This window comes from Pogona vitticeps, chromosome 2 (genome assembly GCF_051106095.1).
Source record: "Pogona vitticeps strain Pit_001003342236 chromosome 2, PviZW2.1, whole genome shotgun sequence".
NCBI classification, from domain to species: Eukaryota; Metazoa; Chordata; class Lepidosauria; order Squamata; family Agamidae; genus Pogona; species Pogona vitticeps.
The window spans coordinates 123,848,627-123,868,096 of NC_135784.1; the positions used below are offsets into that span (position 1 = coordinate 123,848,627).

General features: G+C 40.7%; 1 protein-coding gene across 2 annotated transcripts in view; it reads left to right on the top strand.

Annotated features, from left to right (window-relative positions):
- The window catches only part of ADGRE5 (adhesion G protein-coupled receptor E5), a 66,087-nt gene that overhangs the window by 11,779 nt on the left and 34,838 nt on the right, over positions 1–19,470 (top strand). For both annotated transcript variants that reach the window (XM_020800368.3, XM_072990331.2), the window contains exons 2-3: positions 16,277–16,327; positions 18,077–18,223. In XM_020800368.3, coding sequence (XP_020656027.3) covers positions 16,277–16,327; positions 18,077–18,223 — 198 coding nt within the window. The remainder of the gene's footprint in view (positions 1–16,276; positions 16,328–18,076; positions 18,224–19,470) is intronic.

The window sequence follows — 19,470 nt, forward strand, 5'->3', positions numbered from 1 at the left end:
ATACTCTGCTGCGATCCATTGTTCCACCTACTGTGGGGAGTGAAAGAATCCTGTCTCTGCAGCTCCACTCATCAGCGGGACCGGTCACCCTCATTAGTGCATATGCACCACCACTATTGTCTACAACAGAAGTCAAAGAAAAATTGTACAACAGTCTGGCAGCTACTATAAAAACAAAACCCGAGAGAGAGCTGCTGTTCATTCTCAGAGACTTTAACACTAGAGTTGATGCTGATCACAGTTCTTGGCCCACTTGTCTAGTCCGTTTTGGCATTGGGAAGATGAACAAAAATGGCCAACACTTGCTGGAGTTTTGCTGTTATTATGGTCTTTGTGTCAGCAACACGTTCTTTAATATGAAGCTTCAACACAGAGTCTCTTGGAGACATCCAAGATCACAGCATTGGCATCAGCTTGATTTGATCCTCACTAGACACTCTAGCCTTCCTAGTATTATGATCACACACAGTTATCAGGGTGCTGATTGTGATACCGATCACTCCCTGGTGTGTAGCAGATTAAAACTGCAAATAAAGAGATTATATCACACGAAAAAGGAAGGAAGACCATGTACTGACATCAGCAAGACTCGTGATCAAAGAAAAGTGGAGGAATTTGCCCAAGCGCTTGAGGAAACCCTTCTAGGCTCAGGTGATGCAAATGCACCTGAATGATGGGAACATTTCAAGAATGCTGTTTATAACACCAGCCTGTCCACATTTGGCAAGAAGATCAAAAAGACGGCAGACTGGTTCGAAGCCCATTCGGCGGAGTTAATGCCAGCCATTGAGGATAAGAGGAGAGCTCTAGCAGCATACAAAGCCTGCCCTAGTGAGTACAACTTGCAAGCTCTTCGAGCTGCTCTTAGCAAAGTCAAACAGACTGCCAGGAGATGTTCCAATGATTATTGGCTTCAGCTTTGCTCTCAGATACAGATAGCAGCAGACACAGGTAACATAAAGGAAATGTATGATGGTATCAAGCAGGCTTTAGGTCCAATACAGAAGAAATCTGCTCCCTTGAAGTCTGCTACAGGCATGATCATCCAGGACCAAGCACAGCAAATGGAACGCTTGGTGGAGCACTACTCTGAGCTATATTCTTGAGAAAATGTAGTACTGTAACTGAAGACGCATTAAATAACATTGAGTGCCTGCCTGTCTTGGAAGAGTTGGACAGTGAACCAACTTTAGCAAAAATAAAAGCGGCCTGGGATTCCCTCACCTCTGGCAAGGCACCTGGGAAGGATAACATCCCTGCTGAAGTGCTGTAAAAAAGATAATCACCACCGAGCTGTATGAAGTATTTTGTCTTTGCTGGAGGGAAGGTGGAGTACTATAGGACATGAAAGATGTAAACATCATCACGTTGTACAAGAACAGGGGTGACTGTAATAACTACTGTGGCATCTCTCTTCCCAGCGTTGTAGGGAAGCTGCTTGCCCGTGTTGTGCTGAAAAGGCTCCAGGTGCTTGCAGACAGAGTATACCCAGAATCATAGTGTGGATTTCGAGCTAATAGATCCACCACTGACATGATATTCTCCCTCAGACCATTGCAAGAGAAATGCAGGGAACGACAGCCTCTCTTTGTGGCCTTCATAGATCTCACAAAGGCCATGCTGTTCCAAGTTCTCTATTCAGAGCATGTTACCATAGTCTCTCAAGACTGAAGGATGGATGCCTAATCTAAAAAGTAGAGGAGAGTGGGGATAAGAAGGAGTGCATGAAGAAAAACCCTTTATATCTGTTGAATTGTGTTGTTTTACATGCAGCACAAAAAAAATCTCACGAATCACTAAGTAGCACGAGCATTATCATATTTATTTATGTCAAAAATGCTTTTGAAGTATGTAAATAGAGCCAAAGAAAGTACAGGGCCAAACTCGATTGTTAAGGAGAATATTGTATAACAATGCCTGAAATTCTGTTACTTGGTACAGTAAGTCATGACAACAATAGGCCCATTTAAATCAATAAAACTTACAAAGGAGTTGACTCACCAAATTCTTACCTATTCAAAGGGCCTACTGCAATGTGACTTACTACAGTAAGCAACAGGATTCAGCCATTATATTGTTCTAAACTATTCTTGCTGAAATGCAGAGTAGTTCAGGGCAACCTGGCCTTAAATGAGCAATCAAGAGCCATACAGTTTACAAAAGACTTGTTCCTCTGTGGTAGATACATACCTATCTAGCAGCCTGTATGTTTTAACTTCTCTTATGAGTGGCTATGGTGACTGTCGAAGGGACGTGGTGGCGCTGTGGGCTAAACTGCAGAAGCCTGTGCTGCAGGTTCAGAAGACCAGCAGTCGTAAGATCGAATCCACGCGATGGAATGAGCTCCTGTTGCTTTGTCCCAGCTCCTTGCCAGCCTAGCAGTTCGAAAGCATGTAAATGCGAGTAGATAAATAGGTACCATCTCGGTGGGAAGGTAAAAAACAGCATTCCCTAGTCATGCTGGTGCCGTGACAACGGAAACTGTCTTTGGACAGGCGCTGGCTCTATAGCTTGAAAAACGGGATGAGCACTGCCCCCTATAGTGGGACATGACTGGACTAAAAATGTCAAGGGGAACCTTTACCTTTACCTTATGGTGACTGTCACAATAAGCACCTGCATTAAAAAATTTGGCACTACACCACTGCTCTGATGTATCATTTTCAGGATAAGGAGAGGGGCAGAGTTGCACATGACACTGAATTGTGGGGGTCACAGTCCAACAATATATGAAGGTTGCTCTTACTTGCATTGGACATTTTACTAAATCAAACACATGCATTACTGAGACCTCCAAACAGAAAAGGAAATATAATACAGAAGTTTATGGAGTGGTGGAACTTGGGCTAACTCCAAATCTTTTGCACCAAAGCCCTGTTAGAAAAGAAGTTGGCAACAGTAAGCTAACCTGATTGGTAAAGATTTGCATTAGTAAATTAGTCAATTTTACAAATCTGGGAAGCTGGATGGAGTCATTTTAAGAGGAACTTACTGCTAGCCATCCTTGATCATTTTTGCACAAGTTGTTAAAACTTATTTTATTTCTAGCAGCACTCCAGGTTTTTATATCCTCTCCCCAAATATCCCACTGCTAAATTAGTACCTCTTTAACCATGGTTGCATTGTGGTGTAACAAACAAAATCAATACATTGCTGCTGAGCATGTTTCAGGAAGTCAAGCCATGCACAGTGTTTACATCTCTGGCTTTATGTGACAGCTGTAGCGGCTTTTGTCATGTATATTGTTGAGTGCTACTTTAACTGAGGATGTCCTGTCCTATATGTGTGCTTAGAAACCATATGTTTCCTGTATGCTCCAAAGACTAATAAACCCGATAACCAACTTTTTTGTCCTGTCAGCTAAATAGATCCAGCAGAGTACATCTTCTGGCAGTAAATACAAGTTAAGTTACATATAACATAAAATACTGGAAAAAGAGGTGCACACTTATTGAAACTGTTACTGTTCTGCTTTCGTTGTTTCTATTTGTCGTAGGAGACATTTATAGCATATCAGGCATTGAAATAGAGAGCAGCAAAATGGTGAAACAGAGTGATTTAGGTGCAAGGGTTGATTATCAGGAGGAAAAGGTTCAAGCTATTTAGACAGGCCAGTCTGTACCATGGAAGGTTTGTATTAAGCAGAGGTCACCTGTACTATGCAAGTTTTGAGTCTAAACTACATATGACATAGAAATAATATAACGATTTCTAGATAGTATGGATATGGATATGGAACAACTGATTGCTTCAAAATTGGGAAAGGAGTACGACAAGGCTGTATATTGTCCCCCAGCTTATTTAACTTATATGCAGAATATATCATGTGAAAGGGTGGACTGAGGAATCTCAAGCCGGAATTAAGATTATTGGAAGAAATATCAACAACCTCCGATATGCAGATGATATCACTCTGATGGCAGAAAGTGAGGAGGAATTAAAGAACCTCGTAATGAAGGTGAAAGAGGAGAGCGCAAAAAACGGTCTGAAACTCAACATCCAAAAAACTAAGATCATGGCCACTGGTCCCATCATTTCCTGGGAAACAGAAGGGGAAGATATGGAGGCAGTGATAGATATTACTTTCTTGGGCTCCATGATCACTGCAGATGGTGACAGCAGCCACGAAATTAAAAGACGCCTGCTTCTTGGGAGGAAAGCAATGACAAACCTTGACAGCATCTTAAAAAGCAGAGACATCACCTTGCCAACATAAGTCTGAATAGTCAAAGCTATGGTTTTTCCTGTAGTGATGTATGGAAGTGAGAGCTGGACCATAAAGAAAGCTGACCGCCGAAGAATTGATGCTTTTGAATTGTGGTGCTGGAGGAGGCTCTTGAGAGTCTCATGGACTGCAAGGAGAACAAACCTATCAATTCTAAAGTAAATCAACCCTGAGTGCTCACTGGAAGGACAGATCCTGAAGATGAGGCCCCAATACTTTGGCTATCTCATGAGAAGAGAAGACTCCTTGGAAAAGATCTTGATGTTGGGAAAGTGTGAAGGCAAGAGGAGAAGGGGATGACAGAGGATGAGATGGCTGGACAGTGTCTGCGAAGCAACCAACATGACTTTGACCCAACTCTGGGAGGCAGTGGAAGATAGGAGGGCCTGGTGTGCTCTGGTCCCTGGGGTCATGAAGAGTTGGACACGACTAAACGACGATGATGAGATAGTCTCTTTGTTAAAAGCTGCTTTGGCGGTGCAATAATTGGGAGCTGAGAAACGGCAAAGATTTCTCCACCCTTACCCCCATTTTTGTACACTTTATTAGCTTCCTTAGTGATCCTGCCCATTTAAAAAGTGTGTTGGTTTTTATGCCTTGCTCCAAAAATCAAGGGATCTATAATCTACTAGTAGTGCTAAGAATTTGTTTTAGATGCCCCTAACCTTCCCAAACCTTAATGTGCAACGTATTCTGTCTAGAAAGGAGTGACAGCTAATTTAACAAGTGGAAATTCATATAAGTAATGTAGAGAAGAGGGAAATACAGCTTGGGAACTGAATCCATGTAGGTTGTTTTGGTGCAAGCTTAAACTTGAAATGAAGCCCTTGGACTCAATGGATTTGCAGATTGTAGCCTGGAAGTGGATGTGCCTCCAGGTGTTGTTATGCAAAGGTAGAATTTTTTTTTCATGGTAGATTGGGACATTTGGCCGGCTGGGGCAGCTCAACAATGCTTTTGGCAAGTCTAGCATATCAGAATGCACCAGTGCTGGAGTCCTTGGGTCACATCTCAACACTATTTTGTGTCCAATGAACTGTGTCAGTTCTGGAAAGCCCTAGATTTAATCCTTCCTCTGAAATGCCTCCTCTTCAATTCTCCTCTCTGCCTCTGCTTTACTTTTGCTCTACGACGTGAATGTCTCAGGCTACTGAGTGAGCTAGTGCTGGCACGAGCAGGAAAGTGTGGTTTCCCAGCAGTGGCAACTGTACGACTTAGAAATGCGATGCTGACAATAAACTTGATATCTATCTTGGAGAGATGTGTAGCAACAGTTCTGTGTCACCGAGTATGGACTTTTTAGTTGCTACCCATGTAACAAGCATTCGTCGCAGTCATTTGCATAGCGAAACATGCCTTAGCAAAAGTGTCCTGCCCAGCTCCCTGTATCTGCCACAGTATGTAACAACATCTGTCATTTACGTCATATAGTTCTCAGAACTTTGGGGAAGAGATCTTCCCGCGCTAAGGAAATGAACTTTTGTGGCTCTCTTAATAACCATGAGCATTGTTTGCAGAGACTTTGGGTACACAACAGTAACCTATATAGTTGTTAAGAAATGTTTTGTGATAGTTTAGACAACTCTTCTCCTCCAAGTAGGTACTGGAACCGCATAGCCCCACAGTCCAAATGTAGAGTAATCATTCCAGTCAGTCAAATCTTTTGACATCTCTACATGTAAAGATTATAGCAAAAAAAGCTATTTCTTTCCCATGTTAATCAGCATTCTTCTGGACCTTCTTCCTGGAAGCGCAGGAGTTCGAGTCCCTGCTGTGCCTTCTTGACGGGCTGGAGTCGATGATCCATAGATTCCCTTTCAGGTGTGAGAGGATGATCATCATCCACTTCACAGCTCAGTTTGTTCCTGCAGTAGGTGTTAACCAGCTGTTGAGTGTCTGCCACTTTTCCTTATGAAAAGTTCTAGTTAGGATGATTCCGATTGAGGCTTTCATGGCTCTGTTGGTTAGGTGGCTCCCAACCAGACTTCTCTGTAGCATAAGATTCTTGCCTCCTGAGACAAAACTCAGCTAGGAAATGTCCATAGCCTGTCATCAAGGCCTGCATTGGTATGTCCTCCAGAACAATCTTTTGCCATTATACTCCTCATTGAGACAGATTTTCTTACTATGTTCGCTATTTTCATCCTTGCTTGTATGCAATAAATCAAACAATGTGGACAGTCTTTTGGAAGACTTTTGTCTCTCCCACTGCCCAAAGAGACTGGGAGTCTTCCAAATTCTGCTGCACAGTGTGGGTGTCATTTATAGAACATCACCAAGTAGATAAAATGGCTATATTGTCCTAGGAAAACAGATTTCCAGCTCAGTAGGGCCCTGTCCTGTAGAATGAGGTGGGCAGAAGGTAGATATCTGAGTGATTTACAACAGTTTCAAAGAACATTTGGGAAGAAATCAGGAACAGTTATTTTGTGCAAGGACTAGTGAGCTTGAATTTGCTATCAGTCATAAATTCCTGTCCTCATGATGTGCTTGGAGACACCCAGTTCCCTGATTTTAGAGTCTGCCAGAGCCCCTATTTCATGGGGTGCAGAGATGTATTAAAAATAACAGTGAAGCAGATCTTTCGAGCTTGAAGTCTGTCCATCTCTGTGATAGGACTCGAGACCACCTGGTTACTTACTGCATATCTTCAAGGGTATTGCTTTCCTAGATATGCTTCTGACCCTACTTTATTCAGACTTGTCATGCCACCACAAATCTCCAAGTCAATTCATGATGTAAAGAGAAAGCAAACATTCTTATTCTTTTATAGAGCTTACAGTCAGAACCAGAACTCAGAAAAGGACTATAACTAGAATCGCCCAGCCACCATGTAGGGTTTGGGAGTTACAGCCTGTCAACATACCATCTCCAAGTGGAGATGTTCCAAGGCAGCTGAAACATGCTGGAGGTTTTTCAGACAAGAAGCCCACCCCTTCAAGGGAATAGAGACAACTGTCCTTGGGAGAAGATTTGCTACTGGCGTGGATATTCACTACACCAGCTACTAGTGTGCTGTGGGCTAGGGGAAGTTGTTAGGGGGAGGAAATCCTTCAGAGTTAGCAAATGAAACCCACACTATGCAGTAGAACTTGGAAGACTCCCCAACTGTTTGGGCATTGGGAGTGCCATGTCCTTTTAACGTCCTATGGGCTCAAGCCTCAAACTCATTGTTTCTGGACAGGGACAAGAGAGCATGGCTTGTGGTTGACCTATGAAAATCTACTTCAGGATAGTCTCCTTGTGTATTCGGTGCTTGAATAACAACTCCTTCTCATACATTGTAATACAAGTCTTCCGTTTACCCTCTTCTGGAGGAAATACCAAAGCAGGCCTTGATGGTAGGTTGTGTGCATTTCCCAACTGACTTTGTTCCACTGACAGCCTAAAATGTTGCACATTCCCAGTTGTGAGGATGTGGTGAGGTTTATTTTCCATATTTTGTCATATTTCCTAAGGTGGCTGATCTTTGCAGAACTTAACGGCAGACCCTTCTCCTTTCTATAATCTCTGGGGTTTTATGCAAGTTCCATAGAAGAGATGACAGAATAAGTTTCCTGTCCAGAAGAATATGTGTCACTGGGTTACAGTGATGTAGCACAAACAACCTAATTGTTTGTGCTACATCACTGTAAAGTTTTTGGTCAATGAATTGAATTGAAGTCAATATAGAACCAATAGAATTTTGGTCAATGAGTTGAATTTATCAAAACCCAGTGGCACAGGATTTTGCTCAATTCAACTCATTGAATTTAGCACTAAACTCCACCCTCAAGAACATCCTCAGAACAAAAGACCCCCATGAGAGCAGCAGCAGGGACAAACAAAACAAAACAAAATTTAAGAGAACTTGGTAAGGGATCAAATTTGTTTTTACCAAGACAGGCCTATGTTACATGGATGGCAGGAAAAGTACCAATAGTGGTGAACCAGGTACTTTTCAACAATGAATACTCAGTCTGGGTAATCCTTTATATTCTGCAGCGAGACAGAGTTCCTTACTAAAATAGATGGCTTATGTTATTTCCATCTTCGCCACCTATAGGTATAAATCTTTACTCTGCTCATTTGCAATGTTAAACAATGCAGATATTTTTATCCTCAATGCAAGATACTATTGACCATCTCTGAGAGATTTCATACATTTCACGACTGCATTTTTGTATATCTCTGTTAAACACAGTTTTTTAAAAATATTGTAACTATTTCCTTGTTACACGAACTAGTAAGAATAGTAGCCCTGGATGGTTTACTCGTGTCTGTGTGATCAGTCAGCCTGACATTTTGTGATTGCTAGGTATTTGTGCAGCATCCAAAAGGGAAATATAGTAAGTTAACAAAGGGACATTTTGTGCAAATTGAAAGCCACAGAGAGGTAAACCCCATGTTTAGCTGTGCTTCTTCCTACAGTTTTTAAAACTGACTTTTAAATAACTGTAGCTATTATTAAGGAATGTTTTTAATCTGTTTTGAATGATGGTAATGTATTGTAAAGTGCTTAAGAACCTCCTTGATAAAAAGGCCATATGTTTTCAGCAAACAAAGAAACAAACGCAAACGAACAAACAAGTACTCAGGTGGGGATGGAGATTCTCAGATGGCTGTCTCACCATTGACCAAAACCTTAGCTTTTGCAATCTATTAGGAAGATTCAAGGTTTGTTTTCAAATTTATTTTCAGTTTTATTAAGCTTTGAGGGTTTTTGGAACACACACATTCTGTGTTGTACAGTATCTTATTAGGGAGTATTTGGGTTACTTGGAGACCATTTCTGGGATTGGCTTTTGACTTTCACATAAAGAAAGCAGAGGAGATAGTTTCCCCATCACTAAGAGCTTCATCCAATGGGCAAAGAACCAATGTTCAAAGGCAAATTGTGTTGTGCCACTCTAGTTGTTGAAATGCATATATACTAAGGACCTTGAGAAAGGAGAAATATGAATTGAGCGAAACATAGTCCTCATCTGATTATAGACTACTGGGCTTTCTTGTATGAGACACGGGATTGGGATTAAATGTTGGCATGGACAGTGAGGAGGCTGTGATATCTAAGATGGTGTAGCCTAGTTTGGGTACTGTATAAGGCATTTGGTTGGATGCAAGTCCTGTTATGAACTTCATTGACCCTAATCATACCTACTCTTTCTTTGGAAGAGTTCTAAGTGCTTGCAGTGAATCAGTGTGCAGTTTAGAGCTTTAACAAATATTTTTGTTTATTTCAGAGGGACGGGTAAAGGAACTGTGTTATCTCTTTTTTCTGTGGTACATAAGCCCCATCTGAGGCAGAAAGGCTAGATTTTGTCTCATACTCCATACATGAGCGCAGAGCTCAGTATGATTCAGGTAGCATCCATTTTCTTAAATGAATATTTGCAAAAGGAAGAATTCTGTTGCTTTGTTTAGTTTAGAAATGAAGTCGTGCTGGACATTTGCATAAGTGGAGTAGGATGGAAGAGTTTAACATTCCCAAGTTTTTTGTGAGAAGCAGAAACATGGAAGAGTAATTTATGCAGGAAAATGCAGCAGGTCTTTTAATATTGTGTTTTATTTTATGCATGTGTAGTGCGCCCTATATCACAGGATCTCAGGCTGGGTTACAAAGCCATATAAAACAATTCAAAACATAAAATCTTTAAAACCATTTAGAATTTAACAGGTTAAAAACCAGAAAATAAAAACATTAAACACATTGCATTAAAACTTGCACAGACCAAGATCCTTGATGCTCGAACACTTTAATAAATAATCATGTTTTGACTTGCCATTGGAATAATGCTAGTGTTGGCACTAGCTGAGCCTGCAAGAGGAGGGCATTCCCCCGTTGGGGTGTTACAGCAGAGAAAGCACTCCCCTGTGTCTCTACATAATGAACAGTTCTCAATGGTGTGGTGTGGAAGAGACCTGTACATCTTTGTATGTAGTTGTCTATCACAGTGGTTCTTAACCTTTGTTACTCGGATGCTTTTGAACTGCAACTCCCAGAAACCCCAGTCAGCACAGCTGGTGGTGAAGGCTTCTGGGAGTTGCAGTCCAAAACTCCTGAGTAACTCAAGGTTAAGAACCAGTGGTCTATCACATCTAGACCCGAGAGGTTTTCTTAATAGGATGATCTTGAAGACCACCATGGATACCCCAGTTGGGAAGTCAAGGAATGTGAATCTTGTGACACCCATTCCATTTGCTGGCTTCAGATCTGATTCATAGCACCAAGCACCCTCCTCTTCTGACTCCTGCTGTATCAAGTCGGCTGCCCCAGAGACTGGACCACATTCTGAAAGAGTCAGCAGAACCAGCAGCATTAACTGGCATCCTGTACATGAGCCACAGAGACCGATCTGTATGGCAAAACAGAAGAAGGAGCCTTGATATAGGAAAGGGCTTCTGTATAGACTTAGCTTTTTTCAATGTAAATTCTGTTACATGAAAATAACCATGGAATTCCAAGAGTGAAGGTTTGCATAGATACGAATTCTCCCACCTCCTAAATGTCTCTGACAAATAATAGGGAGAAAAATGATTATTTTTCATTGCATGTTCAGTGTTGTGATGATGACCAAGGCGGATGAACTGAAGATTTCTGTTTAGATACAAGATATACCCTGAAAAATACATTTTGAAATGTAATCAGAAAGCTAGAAGAGATAAGTAAGTAAAGCTAGACAAGAAGGATAAGAGATTACAGTAAAATTTACAGTAACTAAAACCTAGAGGAGCAAGATAAAGCCACTGATCTGATTGAAAGATAGTTGGTTTTTGAAATGCATTAAAGAAACATGATGATAAAATGAATGGATTTGCAGGCAGTGTGACTGATAAGGTTATTTGAGTCATTATGTGGGCATGATCCAGCTGAAGTGAAACACATAAGCAATATATTTATAAGTATTGCTATATGATATGATAGATTTGTCTTATTATTCGTGTCAGATCACTGGGACTTAAATTTGCATCCCTTTTCACTGGTTTGTGCTTAGTTTTGAAGTGATTTGAAGTAATAAAGCAAAAGTGATTTATAAATATTGCTTTATAATATAATAGATTTGTTTGAGGGAAATGGCAAGTAAATCTACTTGGGAGATAAAATCATAACAGTGCTAAGTACTAAAGTTAGCCCAGTTGCAAACACCGGAGTAAACTGAAGAGCAAATCAGACTGTCTGTCCAGATTTTTTTTCTGGACACTCAACTTTATTTAGATGTGGGCTAATAAATCAGTTATTGACTGTCCTTGGAGATAACAATTTAGAATCAATTTCCGTACTAAAAATTAAAGTTTGCGGTGCAGAAAAGCAAATCCCAATCACAAGCAATCCATTTCTTTGAAATATACAGTGGGTTGGGGTGTTTTTTGTTTTTGTTCCACTTGCTTTAATTGGTAAGAGAGAGTAACCGGGGGGGGGGGGGAAGAGAAACACTGTCACAGTAGATGGTAGTGAGACATGAGTTTGCTGTAGATGTGGCTGATTTTTTTGAATCACTGTCCTTTCTAATCATGCATTTTCCGCTTCAAGTATGTACAGGAAGGAGCTTAGAGAAAGGAGGCTGTTGATGTCTGTTTGGTTGCATCCCTTCTTGGATGCACACTTTAAAACAGTGAGGGGGGATTGAGTGTGTCAGAGGAGCCGAGAGCAATGCCGTCAGAAGGCTAGACTCTGTTATGAGCCGGGACTCCTAGCAGAGTCACTCAAGGCAGAACATTCACAGCTGAGCCATCCACTTCAGCTGCATTAGCAGAAGAGAATGGGTAGTTGCAGTGGTGACAGGGCAAAGAAACCTCTGGAGGGCAGCTGCTTGGTGGCAGCAGTAGCTAAAGGTGAGGCTGGAGGACGATATTTCACAGAAAACAGCAGTGACACTATAGCTAACTTGTGTTAGTAGTGTGCAGAAACCTCTGCTTTACCTTGAAAACCTTGTGATGAGAAATGACAGCTCTGGAAGAAATCAGTTGGCTCTAAGAACTATGATCCCAGTCTATGATCCATCTACAGAAAATGAAAAAGATGAAATTGAAAGCTTTTATGCAAGCATTCAGGAAGAAACTAATCACATACCAAAATAAGACATCGTTCTAATCATGGGGGGCTGGAATGCAAAAGTGGGAAACAAAATAGAATCACATGTGGTTAGAAAATTTGGTGTAGGGGTCAAAAAGTAAACAGGAAAATGACTCATAAGACTTATGTGAAGCTAACAATCTGTTTATTGCAAAGACATGCTTCAAGCAACTGAACAGATTATTGTATATGGACATCACCAGGTGGTCAATATAGAAAATTAATAGACTACATAATTGAAAGCAGGAGATGGAGAAGTTTAGCCTGTTTGGAACAGATTGTGGTAGTGATCATGAACTATTAGTATCAAACATTAAAGTAAAGCTGAAGAAGAGCACTAAAAGAATCCTGCTGCTAAAATATCCAACTTTTCTGATGAATTTAAAGTCCACATAAAAACAGTTTCACATTGCTAAACTCAATTGGCCATGACCCAGAAGAACTGTGGATTGAAACCAGAGATATTATTAGGGAAGAATGTTAAAAGACAATTATTGTAGCTAAAAGAAAAGAAAAACCCAGGGAAAAGCTGAAGGCAGCAGGAAAAGAGGGAAGCTGAATATTAGATGAATCGACTTCACAAGAGCTGAGCAGGGCTGTTGAGGACAGGGCCTTTTGGAGATTGCTTATTTGTCGGGTTACCTTGAATCAGAAGTGACTTGACAGCCGATAAGAACAACAACAATGGGTTGCAGAAGACGAAAAGACACTGAGCTTCCCAGTGTCCTGTTCAGGTTGCAAGGGTCAAATATATGAAGTTCTGCCTATCTGTTTCAAGTAGACTTCCAAATAAATTTTGCTGCAGGATTTTGCCGTTATGTTCTGCATGCTCTTGCTCAGTTCATCAAATGTCTCTAATATTTATACTTAAGCTTTTTATTGATATACATTCAGTCTGATGGTGAAGATGTTGGAATCCCTTTTATGCCCTCTAAGAGAGGGTCTAGCTGAGATTACCTGGAATATGTATAGCTGATAAGGTTATAAGCTTTCCTACCTGTGTGGCCTTGACAAAAACTCTGTGAAATCAATGCTGAAATATCCTCACAATATACTACAACTTTTCCCAGATACAGTGATTCATTAGGATACACAACATTGGACTGGAAATCACAATATTGTTCAGCACTATGGTAAATTCAAAGTACTGTGTAACATACATTTCATTCATAATACTCTGACTTGACTTCTTTCAACCTAAACGGTCTGTGTTTTAACGAGGCACTGGAACCTATCTCCCTTAAGCTCCAGCAAACATCAACAGTTTGTGTTATGAATTTATCATCGTGTTGAAAAATATTGTCATTTCTACACAACTGTTGTGTGTTCTAATGAATCACTGCATCTAGGAAAGTTGTAGTATATTGTGAGAATATTTCAGGATTGTTTTCATGGAGTTTTTGTCATTGCTAATAACTTTTCTGTGCTCCCTATTGGATATGATTATACCTTTGTGGCCTTGGGCATACTGTAAGTCAAGGTAGGCATAGCACACTAGAAGATGGGAGTGATAAACCATTTCTGACCATTTTAAACCTAGAAAATCCTGGGTTATTTTAAGTCAAAACTGATGGCATGTAATTATTATAAGGGATTATTTCAAGAAGGGGTTTCAAAATCTGTGAAATAATAATGAGGAAGAAAGTACATTTAAGAACAAGCGTGTTGTTGGCTTTACAAAATTCAGTGAGTCACTCTCTTCTTCATTTCTAACTTAGGCCAAATTTTCCTACAGTGTTTGATTTTTCCATATTTTCTGCTTTTTCAGAAGTGATTTACCATTGCCACCTTCTGCACAGTACTGTACTAACAAAATAACGTTAGCTTGAGTTGTCTGTTGAAAATCTTCTGCCAATGTCACTTCCCTGCTGCTATTCAGTGGCTCCCCGTCAAGAATTTTCTACCTGCTTCGTTATTGGAACTGTTAATTCTCTTCTGTTGGTGCAGTCATTAATTCCTGAAGAGTAGTAATGATTGTTAAGGATCACTTAATGCACGTAGTGGTTATCAGTAGCTGCTTGTACAATTGGACCTCAAAATGGACTTGGTTCTCACAAGGGAAACATATTGCTTAATATGTGGAAATTAAGAATGCATTGTGCATACAGATGTCTCATTAACTGAATTAATGAATACAAATATGACACGTACAAAGTAAGAAAAACATCTTTTTATCATAGTGTTTGCAAATGTTAAGATGTTTAAATGGCAAATTGAGAAATGCAACATATATCTATCCAAAATAAATAAAATTACAGCCATCTGTTAGCATTTTACCTAGTTGTTATTAATGTAAAGAAATATGTTTTGCACTCACCAACATTGTCAAAATTCCATGCTTTTAATATCTACCATGGAAACCAGTCTGTCTGCTGTAACAATAGGTATCTGAAGCCTTGTGTGTTTTGTATATAAAATTATACAGAGTTATTTTCTGTTGGTTTGGATATTGAGAACAAAGAAGTGTGCACTAGTTCCATATGCCCAAGAGGTGTTGTGGGGGGGGGGAGGTTTTTTTTTAAACGCCACAACCTAAAGTCACTGGGGATACCCAAGCCAATGGGGTGCACATAAAGATCCTGACCTGTGGCCTTAAACATGTTGACACCTGGGGGCAAATTATTCTAAACACTGAATCTGTTGGGGCAGGAGTAGATCTCATGGGCAAAAAGTATAGGAAAGGTTTTCTCACTGAATTTCAGGAGAAACTATTTAATAGTAAGAATCTTCTTTTCAGTACTCTGAGAGCAAAGGGTCAGCTTTCTGAACGTTTTTGAACAAAGGCTAGGGAGTCATCTGTTGGAGATAGATCTGCTTTTACTGCATAGAACAAGAATTTGAACTAGATACACTGGGCAGCCACTTCCAAATCTAGAATCCTGTGAAATATTCTATGACTGTGGAAATGCTGAAAGGTAAACATAGCAGTCTCAATTGTGTTGTCAGGTTCTGTGAGCAGTGGTATTTATTTATACATTCATTTATACATTTCATGCCATTATAGAGGAACAAAATACAATGGAAATACAATTACAATGGAATACTGAATACAGAGGTTTGTTGCTTGTGACTTCAGCTTTTTGTTCTGAGAATTCCTGGCTCAACTGGTTTGTATCAGCAGCCAAGATGGGAGCTACTATAGTGTCAACAGCTGTGGAAGTCATCTCTTGATGCTCGATTTGTGGTAGAACTACTCTCCTTTGAGAAAACTATGCCTACCCAAAGAGCACTGCAAATAAAGAAAAAATCGGAACAGGAAATGATCTTTGTTTTCTTCAGAATTAGCTGCAGAGCTTGGCAAGCGGGATTGCATGGATTGCATCCTGACGTAGTCGTGAGAGGTTCTGAAATGTGAAAGATGTCACCTGATAAAACACACTCTCGTTCTTGCCCTCTTTTGCTGTCCATGCATCTCCTTTTCTTGTGCTAGGCTCCCCGTCTCCTAGATCTTCCGTTTTGTTTTCACTTCCCTCGATAAAAAAATCCAGATTTAGACAGTGTGTTGAGCCCCACCCCATGTATGTACAGCCCACTGGTACTAAATGAGAACAGATCAACTGATCATACAGGAAAAAGTATGTACGGATCATTCCGGCTTGAAAAAAATAGATCCCCAACCCCAGCAGCAGAGAGAAAAAGCTGCATGGGAACAAAAAGAGCCGAGCCAATTCGAATCAATTTGCATAATATGATCAGTAAAAAAATTATTTTGAATTAATCCATTCAATAAGTGGAGAAAATACTGTGATACATTTGACTGTGTACTCTCAGCCTGACACTCAGAAGCCTACTCGGCTAAGTACCTTTGGATGGCCACTTTCTTTCGCCCTAAACTCATTCACAAGCTTGTTGCAGTGACAAAGGAGGAGAGATCATGTATGTTGTCTCAAAGTCTCAAGAGAAAGATTGGGAGAGAGGGAGGGTGGGAAAGAAGGAAGGATGGATAGATACTTGAATTAAATCTAACATTGTGGCTTTCTTTGTTTCTTATCTTCCAGGGCTGTTTGTTGTTTATATTGAATCTGAAGCTAGGGTGGAGGACTCAGAAGGTAAGTTTTCTCTGGACCAACAAGCCTTCAGAACAGCATTAAAAGTCCCACTTTAAACCTGTGTTCTATAGTTTTACTTGTTTGTGAGGATGGCAGGTGGCTGTGAGCGTTCCAAAAGGAAGAGATGCGGTGCTGAGTACTGAAATCTTGTGTACAAAGCTTCCAGGGCCCTGTGTTCTGACCAGGAGGTAGTGATGGAAGCTACAGGAAAAAACATCATCCAGGGCACATTTCTTGTATGAGCTAGCAGGCTTGTGGATATCTTTGTAGTGCCATATTGTGGACAGGTGACACCCTTCTTCAGTGAAGAAAAGTTGTTTTAAAAAGAACTTGAATTTTGTGTGGAAACAAACTGTTCTAAAGCCCCTTTAGGAAGGCCAGAAAAATTGTGTGATAATTCTGCTTGTGCACAGGTAACCCTGATGCCAGAGACATCACTGTCTAGAGAGGATACCCCAACTCTTGCAGGCCTGATTCCTTACAACTATGACATACCTACATAAGAGGTATTGGGATGTAACAAACTGACAAAACAGGAAAACCCTAGGTACACATTTTTTCTGGCAAAAGCATCTCATGAATGATGTTTTCCTCTGTTGACAGACAAGTAACTGATAGAGTAATGGCACCTCGAACTGTATGAGGGCCTAGGTAGATGCGGCATTCGTGAGTCAAACTCATGTTCCTAGTTATAGTATGCCAACTTTAATTTTTCCCTCCAAACTGAAATAAATGTAAAATATACAGCACTCTAACCTTTTCCAAAGAAATAGCCATGTTCGTGTGTCTTAACATGTTGTCAAAATTAAAAGGGGAGAAAGGGCAAAATATTGTGACACTTTAAAAGACTACTGTAATAGTTGTTTTTTTTTTACAGTGTGAGCTTTTGTGGATCAGAATCCACTTCTTTGGACCCTTGTTGTCTCTACCAAGTGGGCAGAAGAAATAAATCAAAACAATGACAACAACCACTTGGCCATTCTAAATTGTCTGGTCTTAAATATTTCTCTTGTGAATAGGATGCCACGTTGGAATATGAAGCATGTAGTGGAAAGTCCTCTTTCTCCATGCCATTGATATTGGATGAAAAAAGAGCTCCAGAGATTTTGCCAGCTAAGGCGGAGTACAAATCCCCCCCCCTTTCCCCTGCACGATGGTGCAGTAGTGTTACGTATTTCGACTCCTGAAACAGAAAATCTGAGAAACATCTTTTAAGTTTCATGACAATTATCAATTGGTAATAACACATTGAATAAACTGTACAAATTTCAGCCCTTTTTGACAAGCAAAATCTGCTGCAAGAGGCAGTTGCCTCAGTCTGTCTAATGGTAGGACTAGGCCTGCTAGTTGAAACCTTCCTGATGTTTAAAATTGTTTTCTCTCTACTGGTTTCTTCCAAGTCAGTTTGGTGGTCCCTTTTGCCCTTGTAAGATCATTAATATCCAAGCCTTGAGTAAAGGTGCACTGAGGATGGCTAAAGTCATTGGTAATCCTTTATGTTTGATAATTCAGGGCAAAGCTTGGAAAGATCTTCCTTCCTTCCTTCCTTCCTTCCTTCCTTCCTTCCTTCCTTCCTTCCTTCCTTCCTTCCTTCCTTCCTTCCTTCCTTCCTTTCCTTTCCTGTCCTTTCCTTTCCTTTCCTTCTTCCCTGGGGTTAGACAACTGAGAATCTCACCAGAACTTTAGCTTCCAAGGTTCAGTCCTGCAGTTCAGCCTCTGATGTGCAAAATGTATTTTTACATTGGGCAGATGACCAAGGAAAGCCGCTGGACGGTTGTGGATCACATGCCAGATTTGTGGAACCTCCGGGAAACTACTCCTGTGAATGCCTAACAGGATTTGAGTCGAAAAAATGGCCAAGTGGCTTCAATAATAAAAGTGACAATGACTGCACAGGTAAGGGCTTTCTGGGATCTCCTTTTTCTTGAGACACTGCATGCTTTTTTTTCTGCATGGCACTGCTTGCATGCACAAAACAGCTGGGGACCACAGGAGAGGCGCAGGTCATGCGTTGTACACCCTGGGATGTACTACACTGCTATGAAATGTCAGGGACCCTGGCAATTACTTGTCAAACCTATCTTTCCAGCCCAGAATCAACATAAGGAAGCTTTCCCATTTGTGTATCAGTTATTCTACAGGAAGTGACTAAACCTTCTTCATGAGATCACCTTTATTTTGCTGATTTGAATGTATGAAACACTTTGCATTGGGTCAGATTTTTTTATCGATCCAGACTAGTTGTCCCTAGTCTGCAGATGTGACTGTTCTAGATGCTGTCATCCCAAGCATGGCTACCTGAGGCCCTTTTGAATGAAGATGGGTTTACCTTCTGCATGCAGATTATATGTTCTTGCAGTTTACATTATGGATACTGTTATTTTCTCCCAAGGGTTATTCTTGTTCTTCTTCGTGGCTTCTGTGAATCACACTATGGGTAATCCGCACATGTGCAGAGCCTCATCAGAATATTCTAGAGCTTCTGCGGTAGCAAAGGAAAATACATTAGCATAGGCCCCTCCCCCCGGTATATGTACCTTGGCGCCAAGGCTCTCCCTTCAGTTTCTTTCAACGAGCCTTGATCGTTGCTTCTGTGAGAAATCTGAAAATGAAAGAAGGAAAGTTATTGAAATTTATTTATTTATTATTATCCTTATTATTTTCAAAGGATATGATCCGGCCTTAAGGATGAAGCGTCCCCCCCTCCCACCTTTCTGTTTTCTTTTCTAAACCGTTTCTTCGTTAATGGCCTTTTCAGGCCCATTTAAAAGCTGTGTAGCCTGCGATAATGAGATCCCGCTCTCTGGCGGCCACACTAAATGCCTTTTTTGCCTCTGTGAGGCCATCAAACTTCCTCTTCCCCTCACTGCAAAAACTTTAAACACTGAGTTCTCCGCAGTCGCCTCTCTAGACTCAAGCTTTGGCTCTGAGAGCAATCCCTAAAGCCATGGATGAAGCTGTTTCCGAAGTGACAAAACAGCATCCGTCAGCTACTCCACCTTGTTCTGATCATGGACAACCTACTCTGCCCTCGATATCAATGGTCACGTGAGTGCACAAAGCCAAACATTCAACGTCAAAACCCTCAACATCGAAAACAGCCTCTAATACTGCATGGATGCTTCCTCGGCACCAGAACCGTC